The sequence below is a fragment of the Macaca fascicularis genome, chromosome 4 (genome assembly GCF_037993035.2).
Source record: "Macaca fascicularis isolate 582-1 chromosome 4, T2T-MFA8v1.1".
Classification (NCBI taxonomy): Eukaryota; Metazoa; Chordata; class Mammalia; order Primates; family Cercopithecidae; genus Macaca; species Macaca fascicularis.
In genome coordinates, this window is record NC_088378.1 from 56,332,417 (window position 1) to 56,351,375 (window position 18,959).

Sequence of the window (18,959 nt, forward strand, 5' to 3'; positions counted from 1 at the left end):
CCTGTCCTGCCACACCTCTGCATTCTGACCTTTTAGTCACCCAGGGTAGCTTTACCTGTTGGAACGGGTTAGGCTGTCTCTCTGGACTCAGAGGAATTACATTTGTTATTCCCTCTGTCTGGAACATCTTCCTACCCCCTTCCCTAAGACCTTCGTTTGCCATTGTTTCTAATGATATATTTCGTGTATCAGTGTCTCACTAGACTGTATTACTGTTGTGAGGTCAGTAGGGACAAGAATTGTGACTAGAAGCTCACCATTATATAAAAAAATGCTGGTTTAGTGGGCAGTCTGTCAATTCCTAGTTACTGAGTGAATTTTATGGCACTCTCAGGAAAGAGAAGGATCAACTCTACTGCCATCCGTCCATCCATCCATCCATCCATCCATCCATCCATCCATCCATCTGTTCATTCATTTGATAAATATTCATTAGGTAACTGCTAAGTGTTGGGTGTTGCAATAATGTTAGAAACTGAGGTTATAAAAATGAATAAGATCCAGCCCCAGCTTTCATAAACTCTAAAGTTGCCTGGTAACAACAAACACATGAACAAATAAGCCACCTATTAAAAACTCCTTACAATGGGAAATTTCAGATGTATACCAAGTAGGGAGCATATGTTAAAGAGCTGCTATGTTCTATCACCACTGATCTTGTTCCATCTATATCTGCATTCACCACCCCTCCCAGGCCCAGGATTTAAAGCAGGTCCTAGATATCTGGTGCAGCCATTTGTGAGATGCGGAACGTAGGTGCCAAGCAAAGAGTATTTTTTAGGTGTTACCTGTCAGTTCTTAAAAATGTAGAATTTTGGCAATAGCACCAAGAAGCAGTTGCTTCAACTTTAGTTGTTTAAAAGCAAATGGTTACCAGCATGATGCTTGTTGTCAGTCAGTTTTGATCAAGTTGTCTGGACTCCTGCATCTCATTTACCAGTTGCACCGAGGAGCTGTGTGAGGAAATCAGCCAGAGTCAAGCTCAGTCTCATACCAAGTACGGTCACACCGTGAGACTCTCTAGTCAAGCTGTGGCAGATTATCATTTCTCTAAAACACAAAGACTCAAATATTGTACATCATTTAACCACACTGCTAGAAATTTCAGATTGTTCTGAGATCAATATTTTCATTTCTAAAATTCTGATCATATCACATTCAGATCTTGTTGGTCAAATGCTTGAAAATGTTCACATCCTGACGTTTGTGTGTCAAAAAGGCAGCCAGAGAAAACTTAGTGTGATTCATACTCATCAAGATCTGTGAATGTGGTCTAAAATTGTGACTTCATTCCCACCCAATTAGCTCTGCTGCTTTTCAAATCTGTGATTCTATTAAGCTCAGGGCAGATTAAAAATGGAAAATGAGTTCAGTTTAAAACTGCCATCTGCTAAATCCAAATGTCCATTTTGAGTCTGAATCTATGCTTGTACTTTTTAAGAACCAATGATCAATGTTCCCATTCTTTTCTCCGCATTTTCAAGTTCTTAGGGTTTTTGTGTAATACTCTTTTGAGCCACTGATAGCCAGCAGATTGGATTTTTTCAGAGCCTTTCATTCCAAAGAGATCTAATATTAAGCACACAACTTAGTAAATCCCTTCAACAAGTTCTCATGACTTAACCATATGACTGCATTAAAATAAACTAATGGCCACACTTTGCTCTTCTGTGCAGTAGAAGTAAACATTCATGTTTTTTGATTTTATATCATATACTTAACATTTAGCATAACACTCGGAATATAGTAAATGTTTAGTAAATATTATTTGAATTAATGAAATATCCTATAAACTGTTGATGATTGAAGAGCATAAACACAAGCAAATGTTACAGCTTTCCTCAGTTTCTTCATCATACGTGACAATCGATGTGCTGTGCAGAGGTGCTGGCATATACTTTGCATGAGGGATGTGGAGTAGGCCTCCTTGTTCATCTGTTTTATGAGAACTGCTCCTTTTTCTCGTCAGGAAACTGAGTTTGTTCATATTTAGACTAAACTTTTCAGATTTCTTCCCAGTAGGTAGTTGGGGATGACTAGTTCATGCATAAGATTTTGGTAATAACATTTTTGCTACCAGTTTGAAGTCTGCTGAATCCTAGGGTCAAGCAGTCTGCACTGGGCCTGTTGGAAGTAGAGGAGAGGGAAAGTGTTAGAGTGGCTTTAACTCCATCCTGCCACAGATGACGTTTCCCCAAGGGAGCAGGGAGTGTAAGAAGAGAAAAACGCAGAGGACCTTGGGGAATAATTACATTTAAGGGTGTGCTCAGAAGGAGGGGTGGATAGTGACAGGGAAACTCACAGGCAGTGGGGTTCTAAAATAGAGACAGTGTGGGCCCCCATGGCTGTCATCTAGGAAGCAAACTCCATCAGTGACTTTCTTACTTTTTTTTTTTTTTGAGACAGTCTTGCTCTGCCGCCCAGGCTGGAGTGCAGTGGCATGATCTCGGCTCACTGGAGCCTCTGCCTCCTGGGCTCAAGTGATTCTCCTGCCTCAGCCTCCTGAGTAGCTGGGATTACAGGTGTGTGCCACCACAGCCAGCCAATTTTTGTAATTTTAGTAGAGATGGGATTTCACTGTGTTGCCCAGGTTGGTCTCGAACTCCTGGCCTCAAGCTATAACCACCTGCCTCGGCCTCCCAAAGTCCCGGGATTATAAGTGTGAGCTACTGTGCCTGGCCTTCCATCAGTGACTTTCAAACTTTTGTCAGAGATTCACTGGAAGGATTGTATTTTACATTGTGATAAAATGCAATACTATATACACAAAGTTTCATGAGATGTACTTCAACATTTTCCATTCTGTTCTGTGCTTTTTTTTTTTTTTTTTGAGGCAGAGTCTCACTCTGTCACCCAAGCTGGAGTGCAGTGGCACGAGTTTAGCTCACTGCAACTTCCGCCTCCCAGGTTCAAGCGATTCTCCTTCCTTATCTTCCGGAGTAGATGGAATTACAGACACCCGCCACCATGCCTGGCTAATTTTTGTATTTTTAGTAGAGACAGGGTTGGTTTTTTTGGTTTTGTTTTTTGAGAGGGAGTCTTGCCCTGTCGCCCAGGCTGGAGTGCAATGGCATGATCTTGGCTCACGCAGTCTCTGCCTCCTGGGTTCAAGTGTTTCTCTTGCCTTAGCCTCCTGAGTAGCTGGGATTATAGGCATGCACCCCCAAGCCCAGCTAAGTTTTGTAATTGTTTTAATAGAGATGAGGTTTCACCATTTTGGTTGGCCAGGCTGGTCTCAAACTCCAGACCTCAAGTAATCCACCCACCTTGGCCTCCCCAAAGTGCTGGAATTACAGGTGTGAGCCACTGTGCCCAGCCTCTTCTGTGCTCTTCTGATATGCTATGTGATATCCTTTAAACAAATGCAAGTCTCAAATGTTTAAATTTATCCAAATACTCTGTGGGGGCTTGTACTGTGTTCACCCTTTCTGGTATGGTTCTGGGTTAGTGACCTTCACAAAAGACACCTTGTGTGAGATTTAGGAGCTGGAAGTAAATCAGCAGCATATTTTTTAGACTCTGAAGGTTGGTGTAGGGTGCCAGGCATTGTGGCAGCTTCCACATGGTGTCACTGATCTGCTGGCTTACCTTGCTGGCATGAGACAGCATCTGAACCCACAACAGCTCCAGAGCCCGCCAGATCCCTGCCTTCTGTGTCCTTGGCCATGTGTGCAGGTCCCTTGTGAAGAGTGTTAGCTTCTCTGTGGGTCACCCATGGCGTCAAGGTTGGAGTTGATGAGAAACACAAGTGGACTCCGGCTGTCTTCATGGCTCCAGTGGTGTCATGGGCTCTCTTTTGTCCTTGCTGTCATTCACATCCAGCTTCCTTCATAACCGCCAGTCTGACTGACCTAGAGTGACCCTAAGTTAGTACTAGGCACAGAGGTAGCAGGCAGTACCGGCTGCTTCACCAGCTCCCACATTGCCCGTAGCGGCTGTGCTTCTCTGATCCACCCTTGACCCGTGCAACCCCGAATGGGTCATGATCTGCAGAGTGAATGACACTACAGTTGCTTATCCATTTGGGCACAGGAAGGAACTTGGCACTTTTAATTTATCCTTTTTAAAATCATTTAACATGCCCATTTTTGTTTTGCTTTGTTTTGAGACGGAGTCTCGCTCTGTCACCCAGGCTGGAGTGCAGTGGTGCCGTCTCGACTCACTGCAACCTCCGCCTCCTGGGGTCATGTGATTCTCCATCCTCAGCCTCCTGAGTAGCTGGGATTACAAGTGCCCGCCACCACGCCTGGCTAATTTTTGTATTTTTGGTTGAGACAGGGTTTCACCATGTTGACCAGGCTGGTCTCAAACTCCTGACCTCAGGTGATCTGCCTGCCTTGGCCTCCCAAAGTGCTGGGATTACAAGCGTGAGCCACTGTGCCCGGCCCGGTGTGTATTTTTAACATAAATAATTGTAGCTATACATAGATATAATTGATATTAATAAATGCTTCTAGCTGTACATAGCTGTAATGTATATTCATATATAAAGGGGGATTCTATGCCCCAATTTATTATTTTTTTTTGAGACTGAGTTTCGCTCTTGTTGCCCAGGCTGGAGTGCAACGGCGTGATCTCAGCTCACTTCACAGGTTGAAGCGATTCTCCTGTCTCAGCCTCCCTAGTAGCTGGGATTACAGGCATGTGCCACCATGCCCGGCTAATTTTCTATTTTTAGTAGAGACGGGGTTTCTCCATGTTGGTCAGGCTGGTCTCGAATTCCCGACCCCAGGTGATCCACCCACCTTGGCCTCCCAAAGTGCTAGGATTACAGGTATGAGCCACCATGCCCGGCCCCCCAATTTTTTTCCTGCTATTTTTTTCCTATTTTTTTCCTTAGACATTTGGAGACCTAGAAGCAGGTGCTGAGAGAGCTCTGAGGAGGGTTTGTCAATCCTGCCTTCTGGGAGGCCATTTATTCTTCAGGAGGGGATTTGTGGTAACCGGGACCCACCTATGTGCAATAGCATCACCATGACCATGTATGCCAAAGCTAGGATTCCACGTGGGCGCTGGCGGTTCTGGGTGTTTTTGGAGAGAGGGGATGGAAGGTATGAAATGAGCCCCACTCCAGCCACCTGCCCTATGGGTGTGCCCCCGGGGGCGTCACTTGCCATTTGCATGACCTAATACGTCCCTCTGGCATATGTTGTTACATGTTAAAACTTTTTCCTGAGACAAACTATACTTCCAGCTCAACCCGTCTGTAGAAACACTGGGAATGATACCTCAGAGAAAAGTATTTCAGATCAGTTATTACAGTCAATGAATTTCTCCAGAACGACGACGATGTGGCAGAAAGTGATGACAGAGCTGGTGAGAACAGTAACATTACACAGATTCAATGAGACTGAACAAGAAAACCAGAATTAAAGGCATTTTTATGGTTGTAGCAATTTCACCTGAAAGGTTGCTAAAAGTGTTTATCGCCTTAAAATCTTTAAACAAGCTAATTAAGAGTGGAAACACTTTGAGAAGTCATTCAAAAAATCAGTTAGGTTTCATTGTACCATAGTGATTTATTTTTTTGGTGGATTTAGCTTGGAGGGGATGTATATATCTCCATCCATCCCTCTTCAAACAAGGAGCAATATAAACATAACAATTTATATTATATAAAATATATATGTACTTATTATTAAGGACAGAAAAGGTAAAGAAACAATAAATGAGTCAACAGCAACAGTGTCTTTCTGTCAACTTTGGGGAGTTAGAGCAACACACAAGAGTTTTCCCTTGGGGAAAACTTTACAGATACATAAAATAGGAGGATCACACATTCGTTTGCATACAATCTGCATGCAACAGATCACATTGTATCTCCTGATGTTTTCAAATGGTTTTTTTTTTCTTTTTATTTTTTTCCCCTCCCAAGTCTGTCAACTTATTCTAAACTGGAAGTGACATCTGGGGAAAGAAGAGCAGAAATAACAAAAGTAATGATACAAATGCCTTTTGTTTTCTTACTAGTTTTAGGTTTTCCATTTTCCAGAGACAGAAGTGAATTGGGATAAATCTCAGAAATACTGTGAAACCAATTGTTGAGGGAACAGTGCTCTGTGTCTTTTCTCCTTAATTGCAACAGCAGTCCACCCTGCTCGGTACAATGCCTCTTATCTCTGTCTTTTTATGTTGGTTGTATGAAAGACGGGTGTTTGGGACAAAGGTGCTCTGTGGCTTTGGGGGAAGGTTATAGAAGTTTGTTGTCCGTTGAGCTGACATGGGTGATGACTCCATAGATTTAATTTAAATCTGCCGCAAGTGAAATGGATTGTCATATACATGGACAGATGCTGTGACCAGGTTCTGTAATAACAAGGAAAGAGAACTTGAATCTGCATGTATCTCTTTTCTTGTTTTCAAAGAAAGGGGTGGGAAAATTCTCATAAAAATATCATGTGACTCAAAATTTCACAATTTTCTCAAAAAATTATTTTGAGGAAATAAGTTTTCCCATGTACCTAAACTTGAACTAATATTGCTTAAGCTTAATGCCAGAGAACCAAAGAGAGAAAATAAGAAAGAAGTGAAACAGATGAGGCAAGCAATGAACTCCAGACCAGAAACTTCTGAACACCTTAAAAGGTTTAAAAAAGAATCCGTTTCAGTGTTTTAATCATGATATTTATTATAATAAATGTAGAGATGATTTAAAGTCTTATTAAAGAATCCATTTCAGTGTTTTAATCATGATATATGTTATAATAAGTGTAGAGATGATTTAAAGTCTTATTATAGTTACAAGTTTATTTTGCAACATCAGTGCTTGACATTAGTATGGTGGGATGCTGACTCAGACATAGATTTTGTGTTTCCATAAAGATGCAGCATGTGGCCCTATGGAAACCTCAGCTGCATTATTTAAATTTCCTGCAGACTCATGTTGCAAGTATTTTTAGTAAAATTAAATATTTTTATGGAGTAGGTCTGTAACTATCTCAAGGAACAAGCTGAATAAAAATAATGCAAACATTGTCAGACAGTCCTGAAAAAGCATGGTTTTTTAAAGACTGCTTTATTGAGGTATGATTGATAAGTAAAAAGCTGTGCATATTGAATGTATACAACTCGATGAGTTTGGGAATAAGTATATGCCACTACCATCAACGTCATAAACATATCCATCACTCCCAGAGTTTCCTTCCCCCCCCCATATAACATAGAAATGATGATTATCCTTATTATTTCATGTTGTAAAGCCTGAATTTTGAGTGGGTAAAGAAAATCATCAGGTGGTTGGTTGGTTTCATTGATTGGAATGTAAAGGATTCTTTTTGTGGGATGGTAGACAAAACCCACTCTTAAAAACACACATATGCATTCTTCTATTCTGTTGCCTTTCTTGGCATTTAAATCATCAAGACTGATGGAAGTGGTAACTATGGGGACTTACTGCACATCTGGAAAGTAATTTGGGAAGATGTAAAAGCAGCTGTGCCACCCTGTTCTAATTATTATCTGGAGTGAGGAGTGGCTATTACGGCATATCGTAGGTTGTGAAATGCTGGCTTTCTTTGGCCTGAGTTGAGTTGAACAGCTGCTCTTTTCCTCAGGAGCAACAAATATATTTTTCAGGTCCCCAGATTATTGGGGGAGTTTTGAGTGATTGGGAATGGGATAGAGAATTTCACTCGTAGGGAAAACAGAACTGAAGAGTTGGCTTCTTGTTGGTTTTATGATATTGTGAAATATATTTTTGGTCTTAATCTTGTTTTCTGGCAAACTCTTAAAACCCTTGGAATCTCCAAAGTGATAAGCGTGTTTTTTTGTATGTTAATGAGTTGACTGATGGCTGGCCACTCTAGGTAGCTTCAGAATGGAGGTTGGTCACAGCAAAGACCCAGGTTGGATTAGAGGGTTGGGACTTTTAGCCGCAACCTCTGGGGAGGGGAGAGGGGCTGAAGGTTGAGCTGCTAGTCAGTGGCCTTTGATTTAATCAATCATGCCTACGTAATGAAGCTTCCATAAAAACCCCAACAGCCTGGGTTCTGGGAGCTTCTGGATAGCTGAACACGTGGAGGTTTGTGTAGGGTGGAGGGTCTGGAGGGGGCAGGGAAGCTCCAACTCCCTTCCCCAGTACTCTGCCCTATGCATCTCTTCACCTGATATTCATTGGTATCCTTTGTGAATTCTTTTAAAATAAGTCAGTAAATGTAAGTATAGTGTTTGCCCAAGTTTTCCGAGCCACTCTAGCAAATTAATTGAGCCCCAAAAGGGGGTCGTGGGAACCCCAATTTGTAGCAGGGAAAACAACCTGGAGCTTGCTTCTGGCATCAGAAGTGAAGAGCAGTCTTCTGGGACTGAGCCTTCAGCCTGTGGGTTATGAGGCTGTCTCCAGTCTGGTAGTGTCAGATTTGAACTGGAAAACACCCAGCTGGTGTCCGCTGCAGAATTTGCTGCTTCTTTGGTCTCTGCCTGCCTTGGCCTTCCAGAGTGCTGGCATTACAGGCGTGAGCCAGGCACCTGGCCCCAGGTGCTCAAATAGCTGAGGCAGCTGTGGCATCGAGCCCTTCCCTCCCAGGGGCTGGCCCTTTGCTCTCCTAGTCACAGCTGTCAGGAGCTGGTGGTCAGAACCCATGCCCCCATGGGAGCTGCTCTTCTGCCCTCCTTCTCTCTTAAAGTTTCCTCCAGGAGTTCCCTCAGTCCTCTTCGGGGTGTGTGTTGATGGGGTTATGGGGGATGCGTGGGAGAAAGCCTGCTTCGAGCCTCCAGGAGGAACTGCTTGTTGCTCTCTGGGTGCTCTCAGGCCCCTACTGCATGGAGGGCGTGGGGACCGCAGATGAAGGTTACTGAAAGACTGGTACATTTGGGGTTTATATTGTAGGATGGGTGATGGTGCATGAAAGGATCTCAGTGGGGAAGATTCCATCTGATCTTTTAGCAAGGTCATTTGGGTGGCAGGTTGGGCAAAGTTGGGCCATCGGGAGGCCGTAGATGGAAATGGTCGAGTTGTGATCCTGGGGCATGTGTGGTTGAGTTGTGATGAGTCGGAGGATCCTCAGGATCCTAATATCAGTTTATCATGCTGTATTTCAGGAACCTCACCTTAAGATATTCTGTTCTGGCTCCCTCTTCTTCCAAGACAGATTCTGGGTTTTTGTTTTGTGTTTGAGATGGAGTCTCACTCTGTCACCCAGGCTGAAGTACAGTGGTGGGATCTCAGCCCACTGCAACCACCGCCTCCTGATCTCAGGCAATTCTTGTGCTTCAGCCTCCCGAGTAGCTGGGATTACAGGTGTGTGCCACCATGCCCAGCTAATTTTTGTACTTTTAGTAGAGATGGGATTTCACCATGTTGGCCAGGCTGATCTCGAACTCCTGACCTCAGGTGATCTACCCGCCGGCTTGGCCTCCCAAAGTGCTGGGATTACAGGCGTGAGCCACCGCGCCCGGCCCAGGTTCTGTTTTCAGGCAGTTTCCTTTCCTGGAGGCAGTACAGCAGAGGCCAGGAAGCTGAGCGCCACGGTGTGTGTCCTTAGAGGGGCAGCAGCAGATTCCGTCTTGACCTTTGCTGTTTTTCTACTGAACACTTGACAGTAGATGACATTTTGAAGAGGGGGGGGGGGTCTCCCACCTTGCCTGCTGTGTCAGTCCAGACTGTGGGCTCAGACAGACAAGACTGATTGTAGTGAAGGAGTGACTTTTGTCCAGACACATTCAAAGATCTTCCTGGCTTTCTTGTCTCCACACTGTGCTAGGAACTTTGAGGCCATCAGCTCAAACGCAGAACGTGTTATTGGTGGGGAAGCAAGGAGCTTTCTAAAGTGTCATTTTTTCCCATTTCGGTTTCTCCTCTCCCTTGGTTCTGTAAAATCAGTGAATGCAGAAGTAGGGTAGAGATGATCCTTGATCTACCCCAGGCCTCCTGACCAGGGTGTAGGTCTTTAGCAGAAAGGCTTTGGGAGAAATCCAACTCGCAAGCCCTGCTTGCATCTAAGCCTGCTTTGCAGTGTTAGGCATGTGTTGCTATGGGCAGTGCACCAACGTTAAATAACTGAAGGGCTGGCTAGCAGTCTATAAAATGGAAAATGTGTGTGTGGCTTTAGGTGATCTAAAAGTCGTATTTTCCTTGGTTGTCTTGGTAAAGTCATTTATTTAAACCAAAGAGCAGAATGTTGGGAGGTTAAAAAAAAAAAAAAAAAAAGAGCTGGAGGAGAGGTCTTTCTGAATGAGTGAATGGATAGAAGAAATGGCATAACTTACAAATGTACAAGGCATTTCTGTCATCCACCCTGTGTGTATTCAGGTGTGTATTTAGGAATCCATTGCTCTAAAGGAAGACTATAATGTGGAACAAAATCTTGCAGTGAGTATTACACTGTGAGAGATTTTTAGCACTTACTACATGCCAGGTGGACTACATGAGCCAGCTAAGGTCTAAGCGCCTCACACATGTTACTCCAGTAGTCCTCACTGAAGTAGGTGCTGTGATTATTCAGTGTTCCTCGGAGATTAAGAGATGTACCTAAGGCCACTTAACCAGTACAAGGCTCAGTGGAGCTGGGGGGAAGCTCAGAATGAGCTCTAGAACAATTACGTGGCACTTGCCTTGGGGAAGAAACAAGTGACATGTTTACTTATTTATGCAGGTGAATTTGTAACGTGTACTCTTGCACCTGGATTTGGAATGCCTAGTGAATAATAAGTCTAATGAATAATATGAATATTAATGACCATAATAATGAATATTGATGAATACTCATGACTAATGAATAAAAAGATTTTCCACTTTTCTGAGGGTCTCCTGAGAGGTGCAGTGAGATCTGTCTCAGATTCTATTCTCTGCCAGTTCTTGAATTCTCAGGCTCCCATCAGAATCCCTGGGAGGGGTCCTGACATCTGTCTCTTTTATGAGCTTCCCAGGAGGTGGTGATGCAGGCCAGGGGCCACACTGGGCATTAGGAGCCTCTTCCTCACACAGTGCCTTTGCTGAAGGTGCTTCCCTGGTATTTCCTCTCTTAGCCCTGCTAGGCAGGCAGAGAGATGGGTGTCGAAGACCCTGATGTTGGCACCAGACCGTCCCAGGTTGGAAAGCTGGCCTCTGTGCTTCTTAGTCCCAGGATTTGTGGGCAGTCGCTCAACTTCTTTGAGCTCCTGTTTACCCATCAATACAAGTGGGGAAAAAACAGGCCCCTGTCAGAGGGCTGCCCTGAGGAGTAGGAGATCCTGTAGGTGAAACAACCTGGCACTTGATGTTTCCCGCTTAAATACCGGCCTTTATTACAATAAACTCTGCATAGAGGGAGGTCTGATGGCTGTGGGCTTTTCCCGGGTGCACTGACCTGACTGCCTTTGTTTTTCTACCCCTTCAGGACGGTTCGCTGGGAAACATCGATGACCTGGCGCAGCAGTATGCAGATTATTACAACACCTGTTTCTCCGACGTGTGCGAGAGGATGGAGGAGCTGCGGAAACGGCGGGTTTCCCAGGACCTGGATGTGGTGAGTGGGAATCCTGAGAATATGCTTTTGTGAGCAGAGCTGCTCCAATTTGGGCTTCTCCTTGGTCCTTCTCCCAGTGCTAGCTGTTCCTGGGGTATCAATCTGTAGGCTACTGCACTAGTATGGGGTAAAAAGTTCAGATCCCTAAAGGACTGACCCAGTTCTGCTGCGGATATCAAACTGAGTGAGTGTTGGCTGGAGCAATAGGATTGAACCTTTGCATTCATTAAAAGAATAGATTTTTATTTTTATTTTTATTTTTTTAACTTAAGGAAAAAGTATGTTTTTACTATTCACCAGTGTATACTACATTTTTTATTGACTCTAAGCCCAAAGGATGTCTAGGCTAATTATTCCCCCCTCTTCATTCCTTTTTTTCTTTTCTTTTGGAAAGCAACATAAAATTTAAAGGAACAATGAATTGCCTGTAGTCTCTCACCTAGCAATAATCACATTGATGTTTTAGTAGGTATCCTTCCAATGTTTTTGTGGGCATTTAAAAATCAGCAAAACTAGTCCAGTGCTAAAGACGCTTTTTTTTTTTTTTTTTGAGATGGAGTTTCGCTTTTGTCCCCCAGGCTGGAGTGCAATGGTGCAATCTCAGCTCACCGCAACTTCCGCCTCCCGGGTTCAAGCGATTCTCCTGCCTCAGCCCCCCAAGTAGCTGGGATTACAGGCATGCACCACCACAGATGGCTAATTTTGTGTTTTTAGTAGACACAGGGTTTCTACTTGTTGGTCAGGCTGGTCTCGAACTCCCAAACCCCTCCCAAAGTGCTGGGATTACAGGCGTGAGCCACCATGCCCGGCCTAAAGACACTATATATATATAAAATCATATTTTTAATATATATAAAATCAGTGAAACAATGCTGTATCTATATATTAAAAAAAATTTCTTCCTTTATTACTTAACATTGTATTGTAGCTCGTATTCCCTGTCCTTGAAATTCCTTGTCATCACCATCTTTCATGGCTATGTTCTCCTCTCACTCAGGTGCATTGAAATAAATTTGGCTGTTTGTGAAAACCTTTATGTGTATAGTCAGTGGCACATTTGGCCTTGTATGTGATAAACAGTAACTAAATAGTGTAGGTGCAGGCCGGGCGCGGTGGCTCACGCCTGTAATCCCAGCGCTTTGGGAGGCCGAGGCGGGCGGATCACAAGGTCAGGAGATCGAGACCACGGTGAAACCCCGTCTCTACTAAAAATACAAAAAATTAGCCGGGCGAGGTTGTGGGCGCCTGTAGTCCCAGCTACTCGGGAGGCTGAGGCAGGAGAATGGCGTGAACCCGGGAGGCGGAGCTTGCAGTGAGCCGAGATCGCGCCACTGCACTCCAGCCTGGGCGACAGAGCGAGACTCCGTCTCAAAAAAAAAAAAAAAAAAAAAATAGTGTAGGTGCTATATATTTAATTTTTATGTATACTAGTAGTTCAAAATTGTATATTTGCTATAAAATATCATAAAAGCTTCTGCATTTCTCAGTTTAAATATCTTACTGTTGGATTCACTTTAGTTCCGTGCCTTTCAAATAGTTTTGTTTCATTATGCCAACCTCAGGACCTCCTCAAGAAATGGGGTTGAAGCAGAAGAAAATGTTCAACCCTCTGTATCTCCTCATCCAGACCTGTTCCTTTTGAGCCATCTCAGATAGTGGGGGCTGCATGGATATGTTTTAACTAACAGAGTTCCTCAACCTTTAAAAAAATGTTTGAAAACTAAGCTGGGCATGGTGGCTCACGCCTGTGATCCCAGCACTTTGGGAGGCTGAGGCTGGTGGATCACCTGAGGTCGGGAGTTGGAGACCAGCCTGACCAACATGGAGAATCTCTACTAAAAAATATAAAATTAGCCAGGCGTGGTGGCACATGCCTCTAATCCCAGCTACTCAGCAGGCTGAGGCAGGAGAATCACTTGAACCTGCTGAGAGGCAGAGGTTGTGGTGAGCCAAGATCGCGCCATTGCACTCCAACCTGGGCAACAAGAGTGAAAGTCCGTTTCGGAAAAAAAAAAAAAAAAAAAAAAAATTGAAAACTGCTGATTCAATTGAATCCTTATTTATCCTCCTTCTACCTCCTATTTGTCTACTTAGGGTAAGCACACACACAAATAATAATTAAGTAACTAATTTAGAACTAATTAAGAACAGATAATTCTTTGTTAATAATTATTTTTATGTTATATACAAGGGTTCTGTGATTCCTCTCTTATAAGAGACCCAGCAAGGGGTTGGGTACCCCTGCTGTATATTCTGTAAGTGAACATAATCTGTTTCCACTGTGAGACTAGGATGTTCTTATGTACTGTTATTTACTTTCTTAACCACGTAAAGATTCCTTGGATCAGGAGTCACAATATATCATGACTGCCAAATATTAATTGATTCTCTTTCTTTTATGTTCACCAATTTAGTAGTTGCAGGGATGGGAGTTAAAGTTGACTGAGGCTGAGAAGTGTCATCCAGGGGCTGAAAGCCATCACCTCGGGAGCCTGACGCCTTGGCCCAGGTGGGCGGCAGCACTGTCAATGGCTTGTTTCCTTTAACTTTGCTCCTTGACATGTGTGAATGCTGGGGTTATTTCCTCCTTTGGAAAGTAACTTTATGTGTCAAAAGACTCCCACACTCTTAAAATTCATTAGGCTCTCCTGTTGGAGCATAGTTAATGAAAAAATACTTTCATTTTGGCAAGATTACCACAGGACAACTTAAATATTGCATAATGCCCTTAATTCTTGAATGTTTCAATTTTTCTTCTTCTTTTTTTTTTTTTTTTTTTTTGAGATGAGGTTTCGCTTCTGTTGCCTAGGCTGGAGTGCAATGACGTGATCTGGGCTCACCACCACCTCTCTCTGCCTCCTGGGTTTAAGTGATTCTCCTGCCTCAGCCTCCCGAGTAGCAGGGCTTACAGGCATCCACCACCATGCCCGGCTAATTTTTTTTTTTTTTTTAGTAGAGATGGGGATTCTCCATGTTGGTCAGGCTGGTCTCGAACTCCTGACCTCAGGTGATCTACCCACCTTGGCCTGGCAAAGTGCTGGGGATTACAGGCGTGAGCCACCACGCCTGGCCAGAATGTTGTAAGTCTTGCCTCTAATGATAGTCTGGTAGGACTCTGTGGCCTCCTTAGACATTTTACTGTGCTTGAGGAAATGATTGCTGTGAACTGGCGAAAGATGGACCACTGACACAACACTAAACTGCTCTTCTCAGGATTCTAGCTGGTTAGGAGTTGGGGTTACTATCGTCATCCCATGGTGTTTGGGAACCTTGGAAGGCAGCTTCTAGGTAGGAGAGAAAGTCTGCCCATCGGTGGGATAAATAACCGCCTTCTCATTCAAACAGGTGGGGCTAATTTGGTGTGCTCTGTTCCAAAACCGCAAAAGACAATGTGGGGGAAAAAAACACCACATGAGCTTAATTAGTTCCCATCAAAAGTACAAGAAGTTGGTGGTGGGTAAAGTTGATGGGAGCTGATTCAAGCCAGACTGGAAGCATGACTGTTCATTCTTTAAATTGTAGTTAGCGGCCGGACACGGTGGCTCACGCCTGTAATCCTAGCACTTTGGGAGGCTGAGGCGGGCGGATCATGAGGTCAGGAGATCGAGACCATCCTGGCTAACATGGTGAAACCTGGCTCTACTAAAAAATAGAAAAAATTAGCTGGGCGTGGTGGTAGGCGCCTGTAGTCCCAGCTACTCGGGAGGCTTAGGCAGGAGAATGGCATGAACCCAGGAGGCGGAGCTTGCAGTGAGCCAGGATCCTGCCACTGTACTCCAGCCTGGGTGACAGAGTGAGACTCCATCTCAAAAAAAAAAAAAAAAAAAAAAAATTTGTAGTTAGCGAGTAAGACCCCAAATTGGCATATTCAGATTCTCTCTCTCTCTCTCTTTTTTTTTTTTTGAGACAGAGTTTTGGTCTTGTTGCCCAGGCTGGAGTGCAATGGCATGGTCTCAGCACACTGCAACCTCTGCTTCCTGGGTTTAAGCAATTCTCTTGCCTCAGCCTCCCAAGTTGCTGGGATTACAGGCTTGCACCACCATGCCCGACTAATTTTTGTATTTTTAGTAGAGATGGGGTTTTGCCATGTTGGCCAGGCTGGCCTCAAACTCCCGACCTCAGATAATCTGCCTGCCTTGGCCTCCCAAAGTGCTGGGATTACAGGCGTGAGTCACTGCATCCAGCCTTCAGATTCTCTTTCTATGAAATTCCAGACAAGTTGCAGTGGAAAAGGGAAATTCTAAAACTGGCAAGGATCGGGTTTAGGTGCTGGATGTTTCCTGTGTCACTCACATGGCTCCGAAGTCTAGATGTCCGTGTTTTGAGGCTAGTCATCATTTAGGCTATGACACAACGCTATCGGCCTCCTGAAAGTTCCCTCTCACAGTGCTTAACACTTTTGACTCTTCCTGGGGACTCATTTCCTTGAAATGCTGTGACTTCCAGTCTGTCATGTTCCCTTTTATTGCATTAGAATTTTACATATATTTCTAATCTTTCAATTCTGCCTTCAGATAAGTAAACAATATGCTTTCCCTCCTGGCTGCTTGGTTGGAGCAACTTCAGGTCTGAGGACCTGCAGCTTAATTATTTCTTTCTTTCTTTCTTTTTTTTTTTTTTTTTTGAGATGGAGTTCACTCTTGTTGCCCAGGCTGGGGTGCATTGGCACAATCTCAGCTCACTGTAACCTCCGCCTCCTGGGTTCAAGTGATTCTCTTGCATTAGCGTCCCAAATAGCTGGGATTACAGGTGTGTGCCACCACTCCTGGCTAATATTTTGTATTTAGTAGAGATGGGGTTTCACCATGTTGGTCAGGTTGGTCTCAAACTCCTGACCTCAGGTGATCTACCTGCCTCGGCCTCCCAAAGAGTTGGGATTATAGGCATGAGCCACTGCGACCAGTCAGTTTCTTTCTATGCTTGTCAGCAGCCCTGTCAAAGCTGAATGCAAGATGGCTTTGAGACAAAATAATGTTAAAAGCAGAAGAGGAAATATGCAGTAACATGTTAGAAGTCTCAGACATTTTATAGGGAAAAAGTAGCATTAGATTTGTTGTGTCTGCTCTAGAAAAAGTCATTTTAGAAGACAGCCTTGGGGACAGAAAATTTTGGGTGATGGGTTGACTTGGTTTATGGCTTTGTTTCATTCTAAATCTTCTGGGTGAATTTAGGAGATTGAAGAAATAGTCTACAGATAGAATACGTAGATATTTGTGTTTGACTTTAAAAAGTCAAAAAATGCGTTGTCCTTAAGAGCTAATTATGTATCAACTGGAGAACAAACAAAACAAAAGGGCACTCAGCCCACCGAGTTGCTTGACTTAACCCTGAAAAACAAAAAGTTTTGATAATTATGTTAGTAATTAACTTTCTGGACTAGATGTCAAGCTCTTTCTCTAGGACGTAATCACCTGGATCCTGACTGGAATAATGCATTTGATAAAGTGTCTTTGGGGCCAGTTAGTTTTGATGAAGACAACAGAGAGTACAGATGGGTAAACATTCAACAATATAAACAGATATTATGATTCACATTTATAACTATGGTGAGAGTTTTTATTTAGCACCAAATGGGCCCTACAGGAATGATGTGTTTGGACCACAGCCTTTCCCTCTGCTGGGGATTGGGACATTAGTGCTTGTGAACAGCAGGGAAGTTGCCCATATCTCTCCACATTTGGCACAATCCCTGGGCACCATGTGTTTTTTTGGCTGGGAGAAGCTGCAATCAGAAATGCTAGTAGCTTTCCAAGTCCATAATGGCCCAACTCGAATGATGCTAAGTCTGACATCTGTCAAAGTGACACCGTGGTCAGGAAAGGAACACACTCAAGGTGGCCTCTGTTACTGGCAGTATCAGCTTCCTCAGCATCTTTGAGGTGGAATCTGTGTGAGTATTGGCAGAAAACAAGTTTGTGCAGTTGTTGATGTGGCACGGAGCTGAGAGAAGTCCCTACCTCCAGCAGCACTCTGTTGATGATGACATACTCATCAGCAGCTGAAACCTGGCCCAGCTTCTGTGCCACTTTGTTGTCATGACTGTGTGAATACAAGGAAAAAGGAGCCCAGGTGGAGATGCACTGAGGTCTTTAAGGACCGGGAATGTCAATAAAAACATTGCATATTATAACTGTGAAAGGTCATAGCAGAACTATTGCTGGCTGGGTGCAGTGGCTCACACCTGTAATCCCAGCACTTTGGGAGGCCAAGGCGGGCAGATCACTTGAGGTCAGGAGTTCAAGACCAACCTGGCTAACATGGTGAAACCCCATCTCTACCAAAAATACAAAGTTACCCAGGTGTGGTGGTGTGCACCTATAATCCCAGCTACTTGGGAGGCTGAGAAAGGAGAATCGCTTAAACCGGGGAGGTGAGATTGCAGTGAGCTGAGATCATGCCAGTTTACTCTAGCCTGGGTGCCACAGTGAGACTGCATCTCAAAAAAAAAAAAAAAAAAAAAAAGAAAGAAAGAAAGAGAACCATTGTTAATGGTGTAAGAATGACTTATCATTCCTTGCAATTTTAATAACTTAAACCTTCCAAATATAGTTCTGGATCAAGACAGAGGCAATAAGAATAGTGTCCATTGTGACCGGTGCTAATTGTCAGAGCCTCCTTTGGCTGTACCGCCCCCTCTCCAAGCTGGAGCAAGAGTCCTTACCTGGGCTTGTTGCAGTGAGCAAGAGGGTGTAAGAAACACTGATGGAAAGAGGTTGAGGGAGTCACAGACTTGGTTCAAATTCTGGCTGTTTTACTTACCTGGCCCTGGCCTCTGTTTCCCAATTTATAAAATGTGGGTAAAGTATCTCAAAGTTATTAGAGGCATAAATGAAAAAAATTGTTTCATCATAAGTGACTGTAACTGTTGATTTCTTTCCCTTCCTTTCTATTCTGAGTTGAAAAATCCCCACAGTAATGCTGAAGCGTATCCATTACTTGTACTTCATTAATATTTATTCAAGTGAGTACAGGGATTTTTTTATAGCTTTTTATGTTGGAAATGTGAACATCTATAAAGATCACAATATCGTGAACATCCTGTGCCTGTTACCCACATCCACAGCTAGCAGCATCCTGCCATCGTTTCATCTTCACACCCCACTCACACTTAATGTTTTTTTTTTGTTTTTTTTTTGTTTGTTTGTTTGTTTGTTTTTTGAAGGCGGAGTCTCACTCTGTCGCCCAGACTGGAGTGCAGTGGCCGGATCTCAGCTCACTGCAAGCTCCGCCTCCCGGGTTCACGCCATTCTCCTGCCTCAGCCTTGTGAGTAGCTGGGACTACAGGCGCCCGCCACCTCACCCGGCTAGTTTTTTGTATTTTTTTAGTAGAGACGGGGTTTCACCAGGTTAGCCAGGATGGTTTCGATCTCCTGACCTCGTGTTCCGCCCGTCTCAGCCTCCCAAAGTGCTGGGATTACAGGCTTGAGCCACCGCGCCCTGCTGATTACTATGTTTTTTAAAAATTTGTTTTGGCCGGGCATGGTGGCTCATGCCTATAATCCCTGCACTTTGGGAGGC

The 18,959-nt window shown here is 43.9% G+C and overlaps 1 protein-coding gene across 4 annotated transcripts in view; it reads left to right on the plus strand.

Annotated features, from left to right (window-relative positions):
• SASH1 (SAM and SH3 domain containing 1) overlaps positions 1-18,959 on the plus strand; it is a 289,530-nt gene that overhangs the window by 114,148 nt on the left and 156,423 nt on the right. For all 4 annotated transcript variants that reach the window (XM_045390350.2, XM_074037208.1, XM_045390348.2 and 1 more), the window contains exon 2: positions 11,313-11,441. In XM_045390350.2, coding sequence (XP_045246285.2) covers positions 11,313-11,441 — 129 coding nt within the window. The remainder of the gene's footprint in view (positions 1-11,312; positions 11,442-18,959) is intronic.